At 36.0% G+C, this 20,358-nt stretch overlaps 2 protein-coding genes across 2 annotated transcripts; both read left to right on the forward strand.

The window, feature by feature from the left end:
* The first annotated feature begins 1,330 nt into the window (after positions 1–1,330).
* On the forward strand, positions 1,331–2,391 carry LOC109011181 (glycine-rich RNA-binding protein-like). The gene is made up of 2 exons (XM_018992273.2): positions 1,331–1,512; positions 1,780–2,391. The coding sequence occupies exons 1-2, from the start codon at positions 1,402–1,404 to the stop codon at positions 2,182–2,184; spliced, it is 516 nt and encodes a 171-aa protein (XP_018847818.1). The 5' UTR covers positions 1,331–1,401; the 3' UTR covers positions 2,185–2,391.
* A 9,506-nt stretch (positions 2,392–11,897) lies between these two features.
* On the forward strand, positions 11,898–13,181 carry LOC109011180 (protein RADIALIS-like 1). The gene is made up of 2 exons (XM_018992272.2): positions 11,898–12,376; positions 12,927–13,181. The coding sequence occupies exons 1-2, from the start codon at positions 12,099–12,101 to the stop codon at positions 12,949–12,951; spliced, it is 303 nt and encodes a 100-aa protein (XP_018847817.1). The 5' UTR covers positions 11,898–12,098; the 3' UTR covers positions 12,952–13,181.
* The last annotated feature ends 7,177 nt before the right edge of the window (positions 13,182–20,358 follow it).

Below are 20,358 nucleotides of genomic sequence, written 5' to 3' on the forward strand. Positions count from 1 at the left end.
GATGAAACTTTTTCCAATTCAGTAAAAAAAAAAAAATTTTGTCGTATTTGGATAACAGTTCTACTATGTACAGTCAAGCCATACAAACGATGCATAAACAGCTGACCACGTCAGCAAATATTTATTATAAAAAAAAAAATCATTGACGAAAAACAGAAGAAAACTCGAAAATGGATTCCCGCTTTGGTGCTATGGTAAAAAGGTTATTCTAATGCGTGTCAGCTAATCAGCACCAAAACAATCTTTCCTGCTCATTTGAAGTCCAAAATGGCATATTCGGCTTGCTTACTTCGTGGTGATGTTCCTCTTAGATCGTTTGAGTAGTTTGAGAATATGGGTACCCATCGATCTCGTCTTTGGCTAGCTTCATATGTATTGTTCCTCGTGTGGGTCTTTGGCTTCAAATCAGCAAGACGCCATTTTCGGGCTTCAAATCAGCAATATGCCATTCTGGACTTTAAATGAGCATTTTTGGACTTCAAATTAGCAAAAAAGCTGATTTCAATGAAAGCTTAAATTAAGCCATTTCCAAGGAAAATAAAAACTACATTCCATCAGTAATATAGAAAACGATTCTAATTAAAAAATAAAAATTAAGACACAATGTCCACAATCTCATCTACATAAAAAAATTATCAGCTTTACAACTAAATACAAAAACAGTCTTCGTGGGAAGAATATGGGGAAATTGACCAAGGATGAGGCTTCGTGGGAAGAAGAAGAAGCTGAAGACGAAGGGAGGTTTTGCTTCTGTGGGGAAACTCGCAGTGTAATCGTCTTCTGCTTAGTGTGGGCCTAAGGAGGGAAGGGAGGGGAGGGACAGAGGAACAACGGTGCGCTTCGGTTTGTGGAAGGTTTGAAAAAAGAAACGTAGAGAGGGAAATTGAGGAGGGGGTTAGGGGATGCCTCAAACAATGCATTTTCAAATTTTCACATCAACACCGTTTACACATCGAATGTATGGATCGACTGTATCCAGCATTTTTCTTTGGATAATAACATCAATATATTTACAAAATTATTAATAGGCCGGAGAAATTTTATAACCCCTTGGGAGATATTCTGACTAGACGTTTTTATATAAAATGATAAAAGTCATATTTTATTTAACGGCGGATCTAATTTTTCTGAAGGTTGGATTTTTGTACGGGAATAGGCAACTCCGCATTCGTAATACAACTGCGAACATACTGGTATCTGTAACCAAACACGCCAGAACAATCACCGTTCTGGATTTAACTAGAGTTAGTAAATATACTGGGCAAAGGGCCCCAACTAACCCTAGTTACACCTCCACGGATCTATATAAAGCTAGGGTAAGGCACTCTTCATTTCTCGTGCTCTCCCATTCTTTCTCTGTATTTCCCTTCTCGTCCCTTTTCTAGGGTTTCATTGTCTATTATGTCTGCAGAAGTCGAATACAGATGCTTCGTCGGCGGGCTCGCCTGGGCCACCGACGACCAGTCCCTGGAGCGGGCTTTCTCTTCCTATGGCGATATCGTCGAATCGAAGGTCCGTTTGACGTCGCAGAGATATCGGATCTGACTCGATTCGGCTTTGCGATCCAAATCAAATCTGATCTGCTCTGTTTGTGTTACTTGATTCTCTCTGTGTTACTATCTCTATGAACTGATTCTTTTATTACTCACACGAATCGGTACGTTCATCTTCCGCTTTGTTACAATAAGGCGAAGATCGATCGATTTCTGTAAATTGTAATTGATTAATTCGTCGTACATGCGGTGGATCTGATTAGATCTGGTTATTTTTGTTTCTTAGATTATCAACGACCGTGAGACGGGGAGATCTAGGGGCTTCGGATTCGTAACCTTCAGCAACGAGAAATCCATGAGGGACGCTATCGAGGGGATGAACGGTCAGAATCTCGACGGACGTAACATTACAGTCAACGAGGCGCAGTCCCGCGGAAACGGCGGTGGTGGAGGCGGTGGTTACAGCCGTGGAGGTGGAGGTGGAGGTTATGGTGGTGGTGGTGGACGCCGTGAAGGTGGCGGTGGATATAGCCGTGGTGGCGGAGGCTACGGTAGCGGTGGCGGTGGCGGAGGCTATGGTAGTGGAGGCGGAGGTGGCTATGCTGGTGGCCGTGACCGTGGGTACGGCGACGGTGGGTCTAAGTACTCGAGAGGAGGTGGTGGTGGTGATGGTGGTAGCTGGAGGAGTTAAGAAGCTTAGGTGGATCGGGCTGTGTGTGTCTGTTGCTTTGAGTGGTTCTTTAGATAGTGAATCTGGTTTATGGATCTGAATGTGGTTATGTTATTGCTTTCAGTTTGGTGCTCTCCTTTTTGACCGATGGTTCCCGTCTTCTTTACCCAAAAAAGAAAAAAAGAAATGAAATCGAATGAAGTGTATATCTTCCTTCACATTTTATGCTGTTTCTTCTTAATCTTCCTAAGATTCGAGTCACTAAACTTTGAATAAACATAATTCGACGTGGGTATGGATCTTACTCAATTCTAAGGAACAAAGCGAATTAAATACCAGACAGTTCCAGCTTTAGCATCATTGATTCGGTTCTTTCGTAAAAGTCAAAGATTGGGTTTTGACATGCTGGGAATGTTTTCTCAAAACCCAGCATGTCAAAACCCAATCTTTGAAACCGAAAAAGGAAAAAAATGAACTTTCCTTTTTTGAAAATGATTCGAGGCTTTTATTTTGAAAAGTGATTCTTAATTTTATATTTTTAAAAATTGATTTTTTTGGACAGTTGATTTGAGGATTTGGTTCAGGTATTCTATTATCTAGAGGTTCTGTAGATAAATATTCGTGCATTCAAATAAATTTATCCGAATGGTAGTTTGATGAGAAAATAAATATATCATCATTTTATAAATATATCTTTATTTTAAAATATAATATGTAAAAATCTAAAAATTTTAATAACATAGAACTGACAGTGTTTGTATTGAGTTTAAAGAGAGAAAAACAAACTATTTAATAATTTACTGCATGGAAAGAGAGGATGCTTTGCACTACAATATTAGGAAAATGATTGGATGATTTTATGTTCTTATTTTGATCGTTTAAATTCTTTTTACAGATTAAGGAGAGGTTTGGGAGGTCAGATGAAAATTTTATGTTTTATTTTGAAGTTTAAAATATTATATTTTAATATTATTATTATTTTAGAATTTGAAAAAATTGTTTTAGAATTTAAAAAAATTAAATTTTTATCATATTTTGTATAGAGATTTAAAAAATGTGTAATGATGAGATAAAAATTTTATATTTTATTTTGATTATCAAATCTATCCTAAGTGTCACGTCATCTGTTAACCTGGACGGCATTAACCTGGACGCAGAGTAGCAGTAAATAACAATCTCTATTCACATGATTGAAAAGGAATGCGAGGTGCTTCGTTTTTTTTTTGATAAAATGAATGTTACCTTTTATTAAAAGATGACTTATAAAGTTGATTTGAAAAACAAGTTAATTACAAAAATTACTATCTTTTCAGTACACTTTTGTGATTGACATAGTTAACATAGTCTAGTCCATACGGTAAATCTCTAAAAATCTAGATTTTAGAGAAAATCACATGTCCACGACAGAAGTTACAAAGCCCCATATCCCGACTGAGCAGGGTAGGGTATACCAAACCCCATCAACGCAGAGGGAGACTACTACTCTATTCGGATCAAAATCCGAAGGCACTACTTTTTTTAAATTTTTATTTATCTAGAAACTACATTACACAAAGGAAAGTTACAAAGAAAAATACTGCACAAAAAAAGGAAAAAGCAGTGCACAGAAGCTATTGTGTCACTCTGGGAAGAGAACCGATAGTCGACTTTGGAGATCTCGGACTCACAGACTCTAGAAACGCCGCACGTTGTGTTGACAACTTGACAAATGGCTCCCCGATGGTGCGTAAAAGCCACGCGTCAAACGACGTCGGAACTTCGACCCGCGCGTGCGAGCTACTCGCTACTCCGTTTGATGCCACATTTGGTGATCTTAAAGATCGGCGGCTGGGCCACAACATGGCGGGGCGCGTGCTGGCCTGTGGGAGGTGGGAAGACCCAGATCTGTGATTCTCTCTTATTTCGTCTGAAAATATACAAAAATAAAACACTACAAAGAAGATAAGGGAGGGAGGAAGGAGGAAGATGAGGAGGAGAAGGAAGAAGGAGAGAGGAAGGGAGGGAGCTGAAACTCCCACCCCTCTAGTCGGATCTGTGAAGGAAGTTTTAGAGATAATTGAGAGAATTTTAGAAAGAAGGGGCTTAGAGAGAAGCTGAGCGATTTGTAATCGAATGCGATGTACTTTAAAGATAGAAAAAGAACAATGCCGCAACTTCATAATTTTTTTCTACACATTAATCCTATAGTTTTCAACCATCGTGTTTGATGAAAAAAAAGTGCACGATTTATTATTTTTAATTTAGCGCTTTTAAAATTTATTTAGGTGTTATTCTATATGTGTATATGAGCTATTCCTATTTTCATTAATATAAATAAAATTTGACTTCTTGCTTTTATATAAAAAAAAAAAAAAAAAAATTATCCACGTGATTAGTGGTAATATTACTCAGAAGTTTAAAGCTATCTCTTCTCATAGATTAAAAAATGCCGAAATATGTATGAACTATGAAGTACAGCCGGGCTGCGCCATCAAAGTTTCAAACTCCACAACGCACCAATCTATTGAATTCCTTTTATGGTTAATTCATTTGGGAAATCACTCATCTAATTCTAAAAGTTTAAAGTAATGAGAAAATATAAATTTTAATTATTTATATTATATCTTAACACTCGTTTTATGTGTAGGCCAGATTTTCTCTTAACGAGTGGGTTCAATAGGTAAAATATTTAATTTAATGAGATAAAATGTAGAATTAAAGTTCAAACTTGAAATTTTTACTTTGTTATCATGTAAAATCAACACTTATCCAAAAAATTTAAATTAATGAAAAGATGTAATTTAATTATTTAAATTTTATTCTTTTAACATCATCAAAGGAAAAATGTATGTAAATAAATCCATCCAGTTATATAATTTGGTATTTTCTGTCATTTTTAGAGCTTATGTCGATTCTTTTTAGAGTTTTTATTTACATGGTTTTCCTTTGTTAAGAGAAGCTGAAGTTTACATCATTGTTAATTGCCATCACCCTGTTTTCACAATTTCTCCTTGTCACTTTCCGTCAATCTCATTATTTTCTTACCTGTGTATAAGCCTAGGCACGTGTAGAAGCCATATAACTAATAACATTACATTGCATGATGAGTCTTAATCCTTGTACTGCTTTTAAAGGTGTCCATTCCCGCACTTTTTTTTTTTAATCTAAGTTTTCGAAAATAGCAACGTTATATCACAAAGAAATTACATAAAATAATTTCATAAATTGACGTAAATTCATATAATCTGTTAGATAACTTAGATCTACTTTATAATAAAAGTAGTTTTACAATCTGACGAATCACATCAAGTCACATTAGTTTGTGAGATTATTTTTATATAATTTCCTTATGGCTAGAATATTTTCCTTTGAAAAAATAGAGTAACATACGTCTTCCTCAATGCTAAATTTCCAATGGTTTATTCGTCCTATCATTTAAAATATATCACTAAAATTTATTTTTTCTATTTTATATACTGACTTTTACAATATATTATACATTAATTTATCTATTTTTTATTTATATTATTTAAATATGATATTTTTTAATATATTTTATTCATTTCAAATAAAGTAGAAAGTAGAGAGTAGAGAGAAATGAATAAAGAGTACTTCTTGGAGTGAAGAAAAAAGTAGAAAGTAGAAAGATAAGTGAATTAAATATTTATACAAGTATGTACAATGTTTCATAGATGTAGAGGTAGTAACGTAGCAAATTAGATATTAGCGGTAAAATATATAATCCGTTGAATGGGCTGTTTTGAGCTCTTTCCTTCAAATTTTATAAAAAAATGCGTTATAGATAAACCCATTAAGAATGTGGTCTAAGGGAGCTTGGTAAAACTTGGAACCATGGGGACCCAGTTTGAGCAAAGTGGGAACTGGGCCACTAAACTTCCTCTGTAACAATCGAATCTTAAAGCGGGCACGTCGTGGCCTAGTTAACTGGCCTACAAGCTTCACTTTACGTATTTTCAACGGGCTCAGTCCGGACCTAGGGCATAGCTTACAAGCTTGAATTTGGACCCAATCCCGAATTCAAGAGCTTTACATCATGTAAACATAGGCCCATTCGGCTATCCTTGGGCTATCTTCAACCAATAGAATCAACATTGTTTATCTAGTCCTAAACTTGTGTTTTATATATGATCACATGATGTCTAGCTCGAGCCGGCTTGTATCCTTCGTAAATCATTTAAACTCCGAAGGGACAAACATTTGACATCCAAATCAAGAAACAAGACATGTCGCGAGAGTCTAAAGAGTTGATGATTATGAATCTTGACACGTAGAAAAGATTCTTGCTATGAGATCCGTCTAAATCCAACACGGCTACTGTCCAAAACCCCCTATGAATGTAACACACCTACTGCCCAAAGGCTAGGTTCTTTCGGATAACAAGTCCAAGAACACAAGGATCTTGCTTAGACTTGACATGACTGGCATTGTAGGGCGGCAGGCTTGGCTGCAACTGGTACCGGTTGGTTCCGTGGTCAATATTGCTTATTTTCCCGACAGTGAGTACTGCTGTGGTGATGAGCAAAATGACCAGTACTGCATTTTTAACACGGACACATGAATATATAAATAAATAAATATGTGTGTGTGTGTGTGTTTAATTGCTCTGTCGGCCTAAGATGACCATGACACAAGATGGGATTTTTTCTTGGACATGAAACTTTTCTAGTGCACAGAAAATGATTATGTATGCCACTGTAAGAAGGTATGCGATTGTAAGCTGTGGCACAAAGAAAAAGGACCATGAATCATTGCCAGAAAGTATATCAAAAGGCTTGCTAGGCACGCAAAAATCAAGTGCTGTTATTACTAGCTAGAAGAAGATCCGAAGGAAATCAACGTCTACGATGTGAAAGTTTTCCCATGCACGTAGCAATTAGCTACTGGTCATTCACTTGAAAAAGGACATTCAAGCTGGGATCCGTGCTCCTGCTTAGGCTAATCATCAGAAACCAAGACTCGGATAGATCGCGAGTCTAACAATACCATATATATCGCAAGCAAATCACAAAGGAGAAAAAAATACAAGCAACGTGCATGCTTAATTTGAAATGCCCTTTCAGGAGAATGACAAGACATGATCAGTGTGAGGATATATACGAGAATATATGTCCCACAATATCTTAGCCTGTTCCAACTGAATCCTCATAACACAAGAACCACTGTACGGGTGAGTAATGAGTGCAAGCAAAATTCTAATTCAATTATTGGAAATGAAGTTCTCCTTTCTCAAGTCCAAGCCAAGTTCTTTCCTAGCTAATAATTCCAATTCATGATCTTTCGATAGCGAGACAAAAGGACATCATTGGTGCCTTCTAAATGTACGTGGAATGAAGATTGGTGATAATCTATGAAAAGAAGTGTTTATCTGCAATTTCTTTCTGTTTTTTTTTGCCAAATTTTGCATGGTTCCTGTCGTATGAGTGCATCATATCTTATCCAACCGATGTAGACCACAGATTTATTATCAACTTAGAAGGCCTTCCAAATGGTTTGAACCTGGCCTTTTCATTTAGAATCATATGTTAAAGAGACGTATCCAGATGCGCATGCAAACAAATTTTCACCGACCTTGTAAAAGGAGGTTTTCGCTCACTAGATTGGAATTTTCATGTGCATATTCCCCTAGTGACAATGGTTTAAAGTTCCTTCCCCTCCTAACACCTAAATCTCCCAATTAGAATTCCAAAAGTTCCCCCTGATCTTTGTTCAAAGATTCCATCAAAAAAGGTAACCATGCATGCATGATGCTTTGCGGCCAATGTAGGACCAGTGGGCCAAGTCTTAGAGGACCTTTTTCCCTCACCATTAATTAAATGGGAGATTCTAGGTCCCAAGTCAGTAACAGGAAAAAAGGCTTAATCTGGATTAAAAACAACAATCAGATATATAAAACATGTATAATACTCTTTGAATCTATGCTAAACGTACGATTTATATATAATTATTAGCAGAACCACACTCTTGTCTCTTGGACTATCAAGAGTAGTCCAACGTGACTCGATTTCTCCCACTAGTATGGAAGGACCAGCAGTGGAAGAAAAGTCCTGAGAGAGGAGGATTCGATTGATATTACTTTCTATTGGAGATAGACTGGGTGATAAGGATTCGAAAAATTGGTAGGAGGGTGTATCTCAAAGCATCATTTTTTTCCTTTTCTTTGTATTTTTTCGTACAGATTCCTGGAAAAATTGCTCGAGTAGTTTTCAACTAATGATCAGTGCTAGCCCCACTAGCGTGTGTGGCCAGAATCTGATCATGACCATGACTCCTAGAGGCAACTTGATAACTGGGGGCCACTTTGGCTTCAAATCATGTTTGCAGACCTCTAAAGTAAAATTAATCAAGAATAACTTATCACTAGAAACATTATCGCAGTCCCAAAGTTCAATATAGTTGTCGACATGACATGAAAATCTGTGGACGGCAGCAATGTGTGTCACCCTTTTAACTTAATTTTAATGATAGAATAAACGGAGAACGTATAAATAGACAGGAATATATTCAAATACTATTGCACACACTATACTTAAAAGAGTTATTAATATAATTTACTACTTGTTCTTAAAATAAAATATATAATCAGATAGTTTTTGTGCATCATCATGTATATCTTCAATTAAACTAATTTATTACTACGGTATTATCAAGATCATCTAAAGGAATCATATACCATGCATGCATTTCTGGCCTGCTACTGAAGTTTGCTGTTTCTGACATTCTACTCCTTACATTCCAATATCGGGGGATTGATGTTATAGATTCCAGATTGAATAGACATAACTGAAGTCTACTTGCAAGATTTTAGCCAACATTGGCTCGTAGGTTGGGGCTACCATATACCCACTTGCAGCTTAAAGCCACGGTATCACACCGCCAGGCTCCTTCATATTATGCTTTCCATGATTTAGCTTTAATTTTTATTCCAAACTGATATTTAGTCTCACCCGAGAAATTGCGTCATTCTCTCCATTGATATATATACTCCCCTCCCCTCCCCTCCCCAGCTGAGCATATTATATACGGAATAATATTAATATATAATATGCTCAGTACCGGCCCCAAACCTACTTCTAGAAACCAAATCTCCAAATATATATGTGGAGATCAGCATTCTAGCATATTATAAAGCACACAGTTGACAAAACCCTATGCAGTATTGCATTTGAGTCATAGCTAGCTAGGCATATATAACAAATTGCTAGAACAAAGAACTTTACTTTTTATATAGCACATGATATATTAATATCATAACAAGTAGTAGTACTCATGTTGGTTATAAACATAGTAACGACATTAGTAGGAAATGGGGCCAGGATACTAGCTAGGACGCACGGTGCATGGAATGATATGAAAGATTTATCTAGGGGAATCTAGCGGCCAGCACTTGCGTCCATCAATTTTCCGGTAGAAAACAACGAAAACTGAGCACTGAGAAGGGTTAAAAACCTTAGTTGGTAACTACGCGGGGCTATATATATATATATATATATATATATATATGCATCGATCCACGGAAATATTAAAAGATTCTCCCAAATTATTGTGTGAATCTTCATCATTATTAAGGGTGAAACGGATATATGGGCCAGCCAAGTTCAAATCATGTGTTCATCCAAGAGAGGTAAAACTTTAAATCACTTTCCCTTTTACTTGAGAAATAACAATATATATGGCAATTATTTATAAACATATATAATGAGTTAAAATCTAAGACCAAGCGGGAAAATCTAGTCTACTAGACTCCAGCACAACATCCTGATCATGAAGTAACCGCTAACAACAAATCCAACACATCGATCATCCGTGGATATCGTCCTTGTTATATGTAGTAGCGGTACTACTCATGTCTTTTGTATTACTTTTTATGTGCTTTATTTGAAACTGTCTGCCACAAGAAAGGACCGAACGACCTTTAGCATCTTAAAATAAATTATCCTGATCAACTTTTACGTCCATTCTTTGCAATACGAATGGTTATATTCCATGTCAAGTAATATATAGTCACGAGAATAAGTGATTGATATAAATGGATCATGTTAAATCATCAATTTTCTTAAAAAAAAAAAAACTTGAAATTAAGTTGATAGGGAGCTGAGAGAACCTGATGATCAATTATTTACTTTATATTCTAATGCACACAAAAGCAATAAGCCTAAGCTTGCGTTTGGTTAGTGAATTATTCTTACATATTTTGTGAATAGTAATAAAAAAATAATGAATAATAATAATAAATAATTAAAAAAATAATAATAAATAATACGTAGTGATGTATTCTCAATATCCAAACTAGGCCTAAGTCTTGTACGTTACTATAATAGAACATGTTCTATCAAGAAGTCTCCAACCATACTGCCGGTTCACCACACTTCATGTATAAAATCATCTGTAAAGTATATAACCCAGTTTTCGATAAAATGACAACTTTGGTAAGGTTCTCATTTTAAGTAAAACTAATGCATATATATATATATATATATATATATATCGTGAAAAACAGGTTTTTTGAAACTGTTGCTTTCGCGACTTAGGTAACCGATCGATCAATGTCAACTTATACGACTCTATAATTACTTGTTCGGGTTAGAATTTAAGACCAAAACAATGAACTCTAAAATCTCGTTTTCCACCAATTTAATCAACAGTGAAAGAGGAAACGTGGCCCTCATTAATCGTTCATTAAACTTTGATGGTATTAAACTGGGGAACTTAAACAAGTGTGCCGGCAAATGGACACCTCTCACAGAGTAAACTAACTAACATTCAGGAAAGTTCTCGACTGCTACAGGAGCGGGTAATATATGTTGACCTCTTCTCAGATTTTATTTTATTTTTAATAAATAATAAGGAAAGGAAAGAAAAAGAAAAAAACATGATATATTAACAATTCATGTGCGGATTCATCTGGCAGGCTAGAGTGCTAGGAGATATATATATAGTACAGTACCCTAAAGATGACCTGCAACGTAGAGAACTCAAAAAAGCTTTATTGCAGCAGATCTCTTTCGAAGAAGATGAAAATATGGATTCATGTGGTGCACACGTGAAAGTCTCGGTACGGTCATTGGACTGATCGTGGTTTGAGGTCGGGCCTACATATGACCCTTCAACTTCAAGGAGTAGAATAATAAAAAAGATAGGGGTAATCGAAAATCAAATCCAAAAAGATGGTGAAGCTTGCCGTGGGATTTCTACTTTGTTTTTGTCTCCATTGGCATTCTTATCTTCTGAGCCTCTAACCCAATAAAATTACCCGACTTGTCTAGGTTTCTACTTTGTTTTGTCTCCAATTCCATTAGCATTCTTCTCTTCATGAGGCTCTAACCCATTCAAATAGCCGACTTCATGTCTAGGAGTCGGCGACATCCCCAGTCCCACGTCAAACCAAGCCACGTGAATTTGCCTTGCCTAGTTCAAAACACGAAAGGGCCTTTTGGGGTCTATGGGTTCTACTATTTTTTTTAGGAACTTCTAATGTCTTCTAATGCATATAATCCAGATACTTATTAACTTAATAAAGAATTCTCCTTATAAACTATGTTTTATTAACTTCTTGGAGGTACTGATTCTCCCACGTTCTTCTTCTTCTTCTCTTTCGCGTATCATCTTGTGGTTCCTAAGAGGACAAATCATAAAAATTCGACAAGAATTTTGGAAGATTTTAGGCCAACTGGCACTACCCCACCTCACCTCCTCCGCTCCTGCTTATAAAAGAGAAGACGTTGCACTCTCTTTGCACATATGATCACCTCTCGACACGATCAGTGATCTTCTCTCTTGACTCTCTTCAAACATCCCTAGCAATTTTTTGCCTTCCAGCCTTTTCTCTATTCACTTCCTTACTTTAACACCTTAGCCCAGAGTTTCCGCAATCGATATAGACTATATAGTACTGTTCCTTCTCTTCCATTGCAAACGGCCTCACACTAGCTAAACAAATGGCATCCAGTTCAATGTCCTCCAAAAGCTCCGACTCTTGGACTGCCAAGGAAAACAAGGCCTTTGAGCGGGCTCTGGCTGTGTATGATAAGGACACTCCCGACCGTTGGTACAATGTCGCTAAGGCTGTTGGTGGGAAAACTGAGGAAGAGGTGAAAAGGCGCTATGAAGAACTTGTGGAGGATGTCAAACGTATTGAGGCTGGCCGAGTGCCCTTCCCCAAGTACAAGACAACTGGAGGGAGTGGCCAGGGAAACATGACCGACGAGGAAAAGAGGTAGTAAAGTTAAAGCTTTCACCTGAGTAAAGTGTCCTCGTATATATATGCATGTACGTCTTTATATGTATATGGTGCTACCTTATTCTATGCTGGTTGTACACACACAACGTAAACTCTATCTAAAATCTTATAACTACTGTCCACCAGCAAGATCTCCTTCCTTTGAGCCAAAAATAATAATAAGAGTCGCCCTTACCAAAAGTCATGCCTCTAACTTCTGTTTGGATTCTGATCTTTACAATATTCATTAATGAAAAGCTAAAGTATTGTGTCGTCGGTATATTAAAAGCACTTCATTTGCTTTTGAAAGCCCATTTTTTTAGATTTAAACCCCGCCCCCACCCCAACCCCACCCAATAAAAAAAAAGGAAGAGGCAAGTATTTCCAAAACCTGAACCAAGCAGGGTCTCAATTGACAATATCATGAAATCATGCAACATATCGCTGGGTAAACAACGTGACACGTAAACTATATATTCCAACAAATGTACGTAAATGGTTCCCTTTTAGTACGCCAGATTCTGATGGCTTTTCTTCATACATGCAGGATGAGGAACCTGAGGCTCTACTGAAGTGCAATGCTGGCCATGTTTAAGTACTACAATAAAGATTAATCGCTCTGCTCCTCCTAATATTCGTCCTTGTATTAGCTAGTGGTAATATAACTAGCGTAAGAATCACAAACTTGGTGATTTCATGTCCGTTTTAAGTTCAGTCTACCACCTATTTCCTTACTATTCCACCATAAGCATATCAATGCAATGAAATATATATATATATATCAGTAATATGTTTTATGTTTGTAAGGGGTGCAGTCCTTCTCCTTCTTCTGTTTCTTCTTGAGCAGTTCAATAAAGCAGAAAATATGATCCAAATATGGCATTAATTAAATACCGAAAAAACAAACGAGAAGAGTCTAAACCATTCCATGACATAGCTTGGGGTCTGAAAAATTCTGACCTCGGCCTTCGGAAATCATTTTAGGTGGATTATATAAAATTCACTGTCTCAACTCGCTGTTATTTATAAATAACTCAACTCATTTCATGGCCTAATTCTTCCGGATTGAAACGATAAAAAAAGGGAGCTGGTTCAGAGATAACCAAGTCGAAGGAACGAGAGACGCAGCCACAGAACAAGAATATGAATACATTGAATAGGTGGAAAATATGAGTACTGTTACACAGCAACCTGTACACATTACACTTTTTCTTTTTTAATGTCAGGACCCATCCACGTCAGAAATATCACTTTCATCTCTCATCAACCTCATCGAACCCACTCTCTCTCATCAGCTCTCTCTCTCACCGAACCCCCTCTCTCTCTCTCATTGATCTCTCTCTCTCTCTCTCTCTCCAAGTTATCGTGATGTGGTTGCAGATCCGGAATGAGGTGTGGTTTCTCTTCGGCATTAACTCCAGTTTGCAGATCACGGGACGCCAAGAGAGAGGATGAAATTAGGACGGGAGAGACCAAGAGAGAGGAGCTCGGGAGGGAAGTTAGATAAAAACCATAGACGAATAGAGACATGATCAGCTTTCATAGGGGGAGGGAAGAGAGGGACGAAGCACATAGACGAATTTTTCAGAGGGGAGGGAAGAGAAAAACCATACGGAATAGAAACATGATCAGCTTTCACATGGGGAGGGAAGGGGGAGTCGGGGTTTTTTTTTACAGTTCTTCTATAGTCGTTAGATATAATTGGTCTGCAATCATCTATGTCATGTTAAATTTAAGAGAAATTTTATTTACAATTTTAAAATAGAAGCTGCATGTACAAGCACATATTTAAATGAAAAAAAATATTATTATTTTTGAGACAAAGCATTATTATTTTTCTTTAAAACAAATTCCTTTTCTTTAATCAATTCAATTTCTCTAACCACGTATCTCCACGTCAATTACGTTAACATGCCATTTACTCCAAACACTTACGACAAACGTTTTTCTTTTATAATCTCTTTAAACGGTGACGTGGTCTTAAACCGGGTTCACACGTATGTTGTGTACCTTAAGGGAACCGGCAGCCGAGTATCTTTTTTCGGGAAATACTATTGCTTTGAAAAGTCATTTATACTCGTTAGCAGGATCGCGCTTCGGTGACAGGACTGGAGGACGTTTCCCGCTATAAAATTTTGCCACATGGCATTGGAAGCAAAACTCCTACCACATAATAATCTATTAGGCTTTGTTTAGAATAATAACTCTTCTCAACTCATCATTATAATTTTTTTAAATTTTAACACAAAATATAATAAATAATTTAATTTTTTCAAATTCTAAAATAATAATAATAATAATAAATAATATTCTAACAATATTTTATTATCTCAATTCAACTCAACTCAACTCACTTCAACATCTAAACGCAATCTTAGTCTACTTGTCAGTACTACTTATCATCTCTTATATCTTAATATGTAAATATTATGTATATTTAAATAAAATAATAAAATAATAAAGAATGTGAAGATGAAAGTAACATTTCTTTATTTATTAAGCTTATTCACTTGTATACAAATTGGGTAAGCCCGTTTCAGATAAGAGATCCTTCTAGTCCTAATTAAGATGGTCGATTTATTTAAACCCATTTTTTTGACACATCACGTTAAAGTTTCATTAAAATTATTTATTTTTCGACTTTATGAGATACATTTTGTTCTTAAGCTTTCTTTTCTCTTAATGAGAAATATTGATTGTAGACGGGATAAAATGCACGAGATTTTCATAGAAAGGTTAAATTTAATGTATCGCTTATGAGAGTTCTGCGACGTATTAATTACCTCGTGTTTGTATAATTTTTCTTTCTAATAGACTAATACACAATATTCAACATGCATACAAAGCATGTAACGCTATGCATTTATGAAAGCCGGCCGATGAATGAACACTCGGTAAATAGAATCTCAAACTTAATTAATTTTTTAATTTGGGATATAAGCTAATATGTATCATAAAATTTCTTTAGTCTTATCATAAAGAAAAATGATAGTTGCAATCATGAATGCATAAATACGGCACAATCATTTTAAAAAAAATAAATAAATACGAGATTCGTATTAATTTTTTTTTAATAATAAATCTTATTCTTTTTAAAATGACTGTACAATACTTACGTACTGCATGAAAAAAGCTTTTCTAATTTGTGAGAGGGATCATATTGCGTAACGGTACTCAAAAGCTATGGATCCCATTCCTTAGGCGTAAAGTTACGTGGCTTAATTTGGTTGAGGGCAAAAGATAGGGTAAGTAATTTCCACAAACTAATCTCTTGGGTTACCACACTCAAGGTTTAAAGGTAGTACATGAACATGAGTTTGGCCCGGGCAAAATATAGTTAAATAAAATAGAGATTTTATTTAATTTTTAACTTTTATCTTATTTCATCTCATCTGTATAAACAAACTAGTTAGGCCTAGTCTCATAATTAAGTCAGTTTTCTCTTCAAAATAATTGAAATAAATATTTAGAACCAGTTAGCTTTTCTCATTTAGAACTTATTGTTAAATAAGGTGTGTTACTGCATGCAACTCGTATTGTTAAATAGCAGTATATTGATCATTTTCACAATGTGCGAATCAGCAAGACAAGAAAAAAGTTTTAGTGTACAGGGTTAAGAAACGTCTTCATAATCAATTCTAGTGTTCAACTTTCATAAAACAAAAGAGCAGACAAAAAAAAGTTTTTATTTAAAGAAATTTACGTATATTCTTTATAAAAACCAATTTCACTACACAAACCTGATTCTCATTAACACTGTTGACATCAACACATACACGACTAATGACGCCCTGCCCACTATACCACGCTATACCAAACTCCATTGCCACCATTGGACATGATCCACTAAAGCAATAAATCCACCCCAACAAATACCCTTGATTGAGTAGAGGGTAGTATGTGAGATTCTACTTGCCTAGGAGAGAGAACTTATTGCAGCTCGTAATTGTTTCAAGGGACTTGTATTGTATCATTAACTATCCTTTTTACTAAAATATATAATAACATCACAACAAATACAACCATTTTAAGGGATAAAATATAATTGGCCCATGGTATTTCTTAAGCCCAGCCTAATGGGAGGACTCATTAAGAGGGAAGAAAGAGAAGAGAGAGGAAAAGTACAAAAAGCTGAGGGAGTGCAGAGTGTCAGGAGCAAAATGAGGGCAGTGACATAAAGTAAAGGGAAAATGACATAAAGAAGAGGTGAAGGGACGTAAAGCAAGGAGCAGAAGATAAAAGAAGACGGAACCAAACGACTTGGGGGGACTTTTGGGCCAGTCTTCATTGAAACTTCACCTTCTTGAACCTCACCACAGAGACTCCAGCGAGAAGATGAAAACCAGGGGATAGAACTCAGATCTCCATTGTATAGTGAGGATGAAAGACCATGAGAGACTGTAAATAGGTATATTATAGTGGATTCTCCACTCCCTGAACTCCCCGTGGACGTAAGCTCAATACCGAATCACGTAAATTTGTGTGTTTCCCTCTATTTATCTTCTCTGTATTTATTTACTGTTCACCACCATGGATAAACGCACAGATGCCGTACAACCACACCAGATGATCGTCGGGGGATCCACATAAAGCCAATAGAGGCCCATAACAACCTCACTGGGGCCGAGAATGGTTCTTTCTCCATTTCCAAATTGTTGCGCTAGTTTTAGGCGTTAACGTTGGTGCCTTTGTGGGATGCGAGTTATTTTTACATCAGAAGTGGAAGAAGGATGATTCCCGACATGTTAAGTAATCTCCGAAGGAGTAGATGAAAGTTTTCCAGATAAGTATTCTCAGCCCTTCAGCTTTTATTTTTATGAAAAGCACTACTGCAGAAAAGGGGCGAATGAACCTTTCCTTGCCAAGGCGATTAAGTGTACTGCACTTAAGTTCTTTCCATGCACACAACGTGTAAGCCGGGAACCCAAACTCCCTAGCCACTTGAATTGCAAGTCCTCTGTGCGTTTTATATACACTATCAACATGCATTTTGAAGATGAAAATATATATTGTGTATAGGCGCTTACGCAGGTGGGCAAAAATGCATAGTACCTGACCTACGAGTGAACCCCTCCCTCGGCCTTTACATGAGCCACCTCCAAGGCACGTTCCATGCAACGTGTTGGCCATGCGACTTGCCTACCGGCCTCACTTGCATGGTTGCCACATGCACAACCCCGGTCAACTTGCGTGTCATCTGCATGCCCCTTGGCCACCTTGCATGTTGCATGCACATCTTAGACAACCGCCTCCCAGCCACGCAAGTAGGCAACCTTCCCAGTGATCTGCATCCTGGTCACCTTGCATGTCACAAGCACGCACCCCGGCCACCTTGCATGTCGCATGCACACCTTACACAACCACCGTCTCAGCTTGGGGCAAGTGGGCAACCTACACTAGATACCAGCCGTCGTGCTCAGCCAATCCAACAAAGTATCCCCACTGATCGAATTCAATAGAGTCCTTGGCTCATATATAAAATAGGATTTTCGTTCAAGTTTCTAGATGATGAACAATATAGCCCTTGGCTCATATATAAACAAGATGCCCCTACATGGGCCCATGCTAACAAAATTAAAATCATACAAAGAAAATAAAACTAAGGGCCCAAACCCACTACTTATCTGATAGTCCAACATGCTGAATTAAAATAAAGGAAGTTATTAATGAAATTAAACTAGCCCAAGACCCATTGTCCATGTACTTCATTCGTGGACTATGACAGAATGCAAGTTTGGGATTGAAAGAATGGGAAGAAAAAATAAAGGAAAGAAGAAGAAGAAGAATCAATAATATGCTAAATCATGAAAATACCGGAGTGTATTGGAAAATTACATTTTGCATGCTCTGTCGATCCCTTTATAATATGCATGTTATATTTTGTTTGTTTCCTAGACTAAGGAAAAATAAAATTAAGATATTTTTAGTTGAGAATATTTTTAAAAAAGTGAGGAACTGCCCCTTTTAATCGCCAATATGAGATGAATTGGCTTGGATTATTGACAATTTCATGGAAACTTGCACGTCGTTGCTTTTATGAACTATCATGTTTTAATATAGAGAAATGTTATATACACTTGGAGTGTAAAAAATAGGGATAGTCATTAAAAAAATAATTTTTTATATGAATCTTAGATTTATCTATATTTTTCAAAGAGAATACGTAGACAGTGTACACTTCAAGACTTCAAATATCATGTTTTCATAATATAATACTTCAGATTTATTTTATGATAAAATATATTTTATGTTAGTCATATTAAGTCCTATAATTTATAAATTTGTTTATATAACATTTATAGGTGGCTCATATTCTTTTCTACATTAAAATATAAACAAAGAATAATTCTACTTAACATTTCATACAACGCATATTTTTTTATTTTTTTATTTTTTCAATAATAAGTATGTAGTAGATAAATGATGAGTATAAGATTTCAATTAATTTAATAAGAATAAAATAAAATAAAATAAAACATATATAATATATAGTGTGAAATAATAAATAGTAAAGCCCATAAACGAAACCGTGGGCTCAATAACTAATTTAATAAGAGGACAAATATAAAGTCAACTATGTAAGTATTTTTTGGGCCGAAACTGACCTGGGTGGGTTCATTGTTTCGGCTTAAACCCTAACCGTGGTTGTTTATACATTATTTCTGATTTTGGCCTCCGCTAGCAGTTATCCCGCCTCCGTACGTACTTGGTGCCCCTTGAGGCCTTGAAAGATGCTTGGATTCGGTTTGGATATATAAAATATTATATATATATTTTTTATTATAATTTTTTTAAATTTTTATATAAAATATAATAAATAATTTAATTTTTTTAAATTTTAAAATAAAAATTATATTAAAAAATTATTTTTAATAATATTTTATTTAATTTTTAATAAAATATCTCATCTCATCTTAAATGAACTACATAACCAAACGATGTCTCAATAATAAAGCAAATCTTGTCAATCGAGGCATGTGAGTCGTGACACGAGTCATGATGCAATTATCATATTTTTACCAAGAGAATATATACTCACGCCAATAAAAAAAATTATCATTTTATCAAGAAACAAATGTTAATATGACGTGATTTTTGCAATTATCATTTTATTAAGAAAAAAATTCATAATGACAAATGTTATTCCTTGCAATTATCTGATTTTTGCCATTTCAGACTATTTGTAGATAAATGAAAAATAATAATTATTTTTGAGTTATTTGAAGTTACATTAAAAAAAAATCATGATAATATCGAAAGATCATGATATGCATCCGTTTTTGGTTCCCATGCCGATCATATGACGTGATATATAAGTCAAATAAACGCCGACTTAAACACCGAAATTCGCAAGCGGCCTTTACGATCGAGCAGTAGGTGTTGGTAAATTTGGCATCAACAAACTTTTATTACAACTACCACCTACGTTCTTGGGTGATATGCGGGAAACGTACGTACCGGTGACTAGCTAAGGGGAGGGAAGGTGCGCGCGCGTTGAGCCAAAGCTTAGCCGCATAAATTAATTGTATGGAAGTACTGCAATATTTCAAGTGGCATAGCCATAGGTAGATCAGTTGTGTTTGGTTTAATTTACTGTTCCGAAAAGGGTACGTTGGATTGGGAAGCAAAGTTAATTAGGTTGGTCTTCTTTCTTCAATTGTAGCTTACGTATGTACAAGCTGACTGTCTAATTCAATCGAGACTCATAATTGTGTGTGGAAAACTCAGTTGCATGCTTTAATTTACGTTGAACTTGTGTGGTGCCTTTTCTAATTGGTCGGTCCATGTAAACCATGTTTAACCTTGCCTCGTCGCTCTGTGACCTGTCTGTACCAGCTGGGGCATGGAGCATCGAATGTGTTGGCAAGTATCAAATGATCAATAAAGGGGCTGGCTTGTTATTTTTTGCTTTTTAAATAATCATATTATATATATATATATATATCAATCAGGTTACAAGTTACAAGATTTACAAGGAC

Source organism: Juglans regia, chromosome 13, assembly GCF_001411555.2.
Source record: "Juglans regia cultivar Chandler chromosome 13, Walnut 2.0, whole genome shotgun sequence".
In the NCBI taxonomy this organism is placed as follows: domain Eukaryota; kingdom Viridiplantae; phylum Streptophyta; class Magnoliopsida; order Fagales; family Juglandaceae; genus Juglans; species Juglans regia.

What these genes read in the sequence shown, in the direction of transcription:
- LOC109011181 (XM_018992273.2), top strand. Translation starts at nt 1,402, where the DNA reads ATGTCTGCAGAAGTCGAATACAGATGCTTCGTCGGCGGGCTCGCCTGG. An exon ending in GCGATATCGTCGAATCGAAG is followed by an intron (nt 1,513 to 1,779) that starts GTCCGTTTGACG and finishes TTTGTTTCTTAG; the next exon opens with ATTATCAACGACCGTGAGAC.
- LOC109011180 (XM_018992272.2), top strand. Translation starts at nt 12,099, where the DNA reads ATGGCATCCAGTTCAATGTCCTCCAAAAGCTCCGACTCTTGGACTGCC. An exon ending in ATGACCGACGAGGAAAAGAG is followed by an intron (nt 12,377 to 12,926) that starts GTAGTAAAGTTA and finishes TCATACATGCAG; the next exon opens with GATGAGGAACCTGAGGCTCT.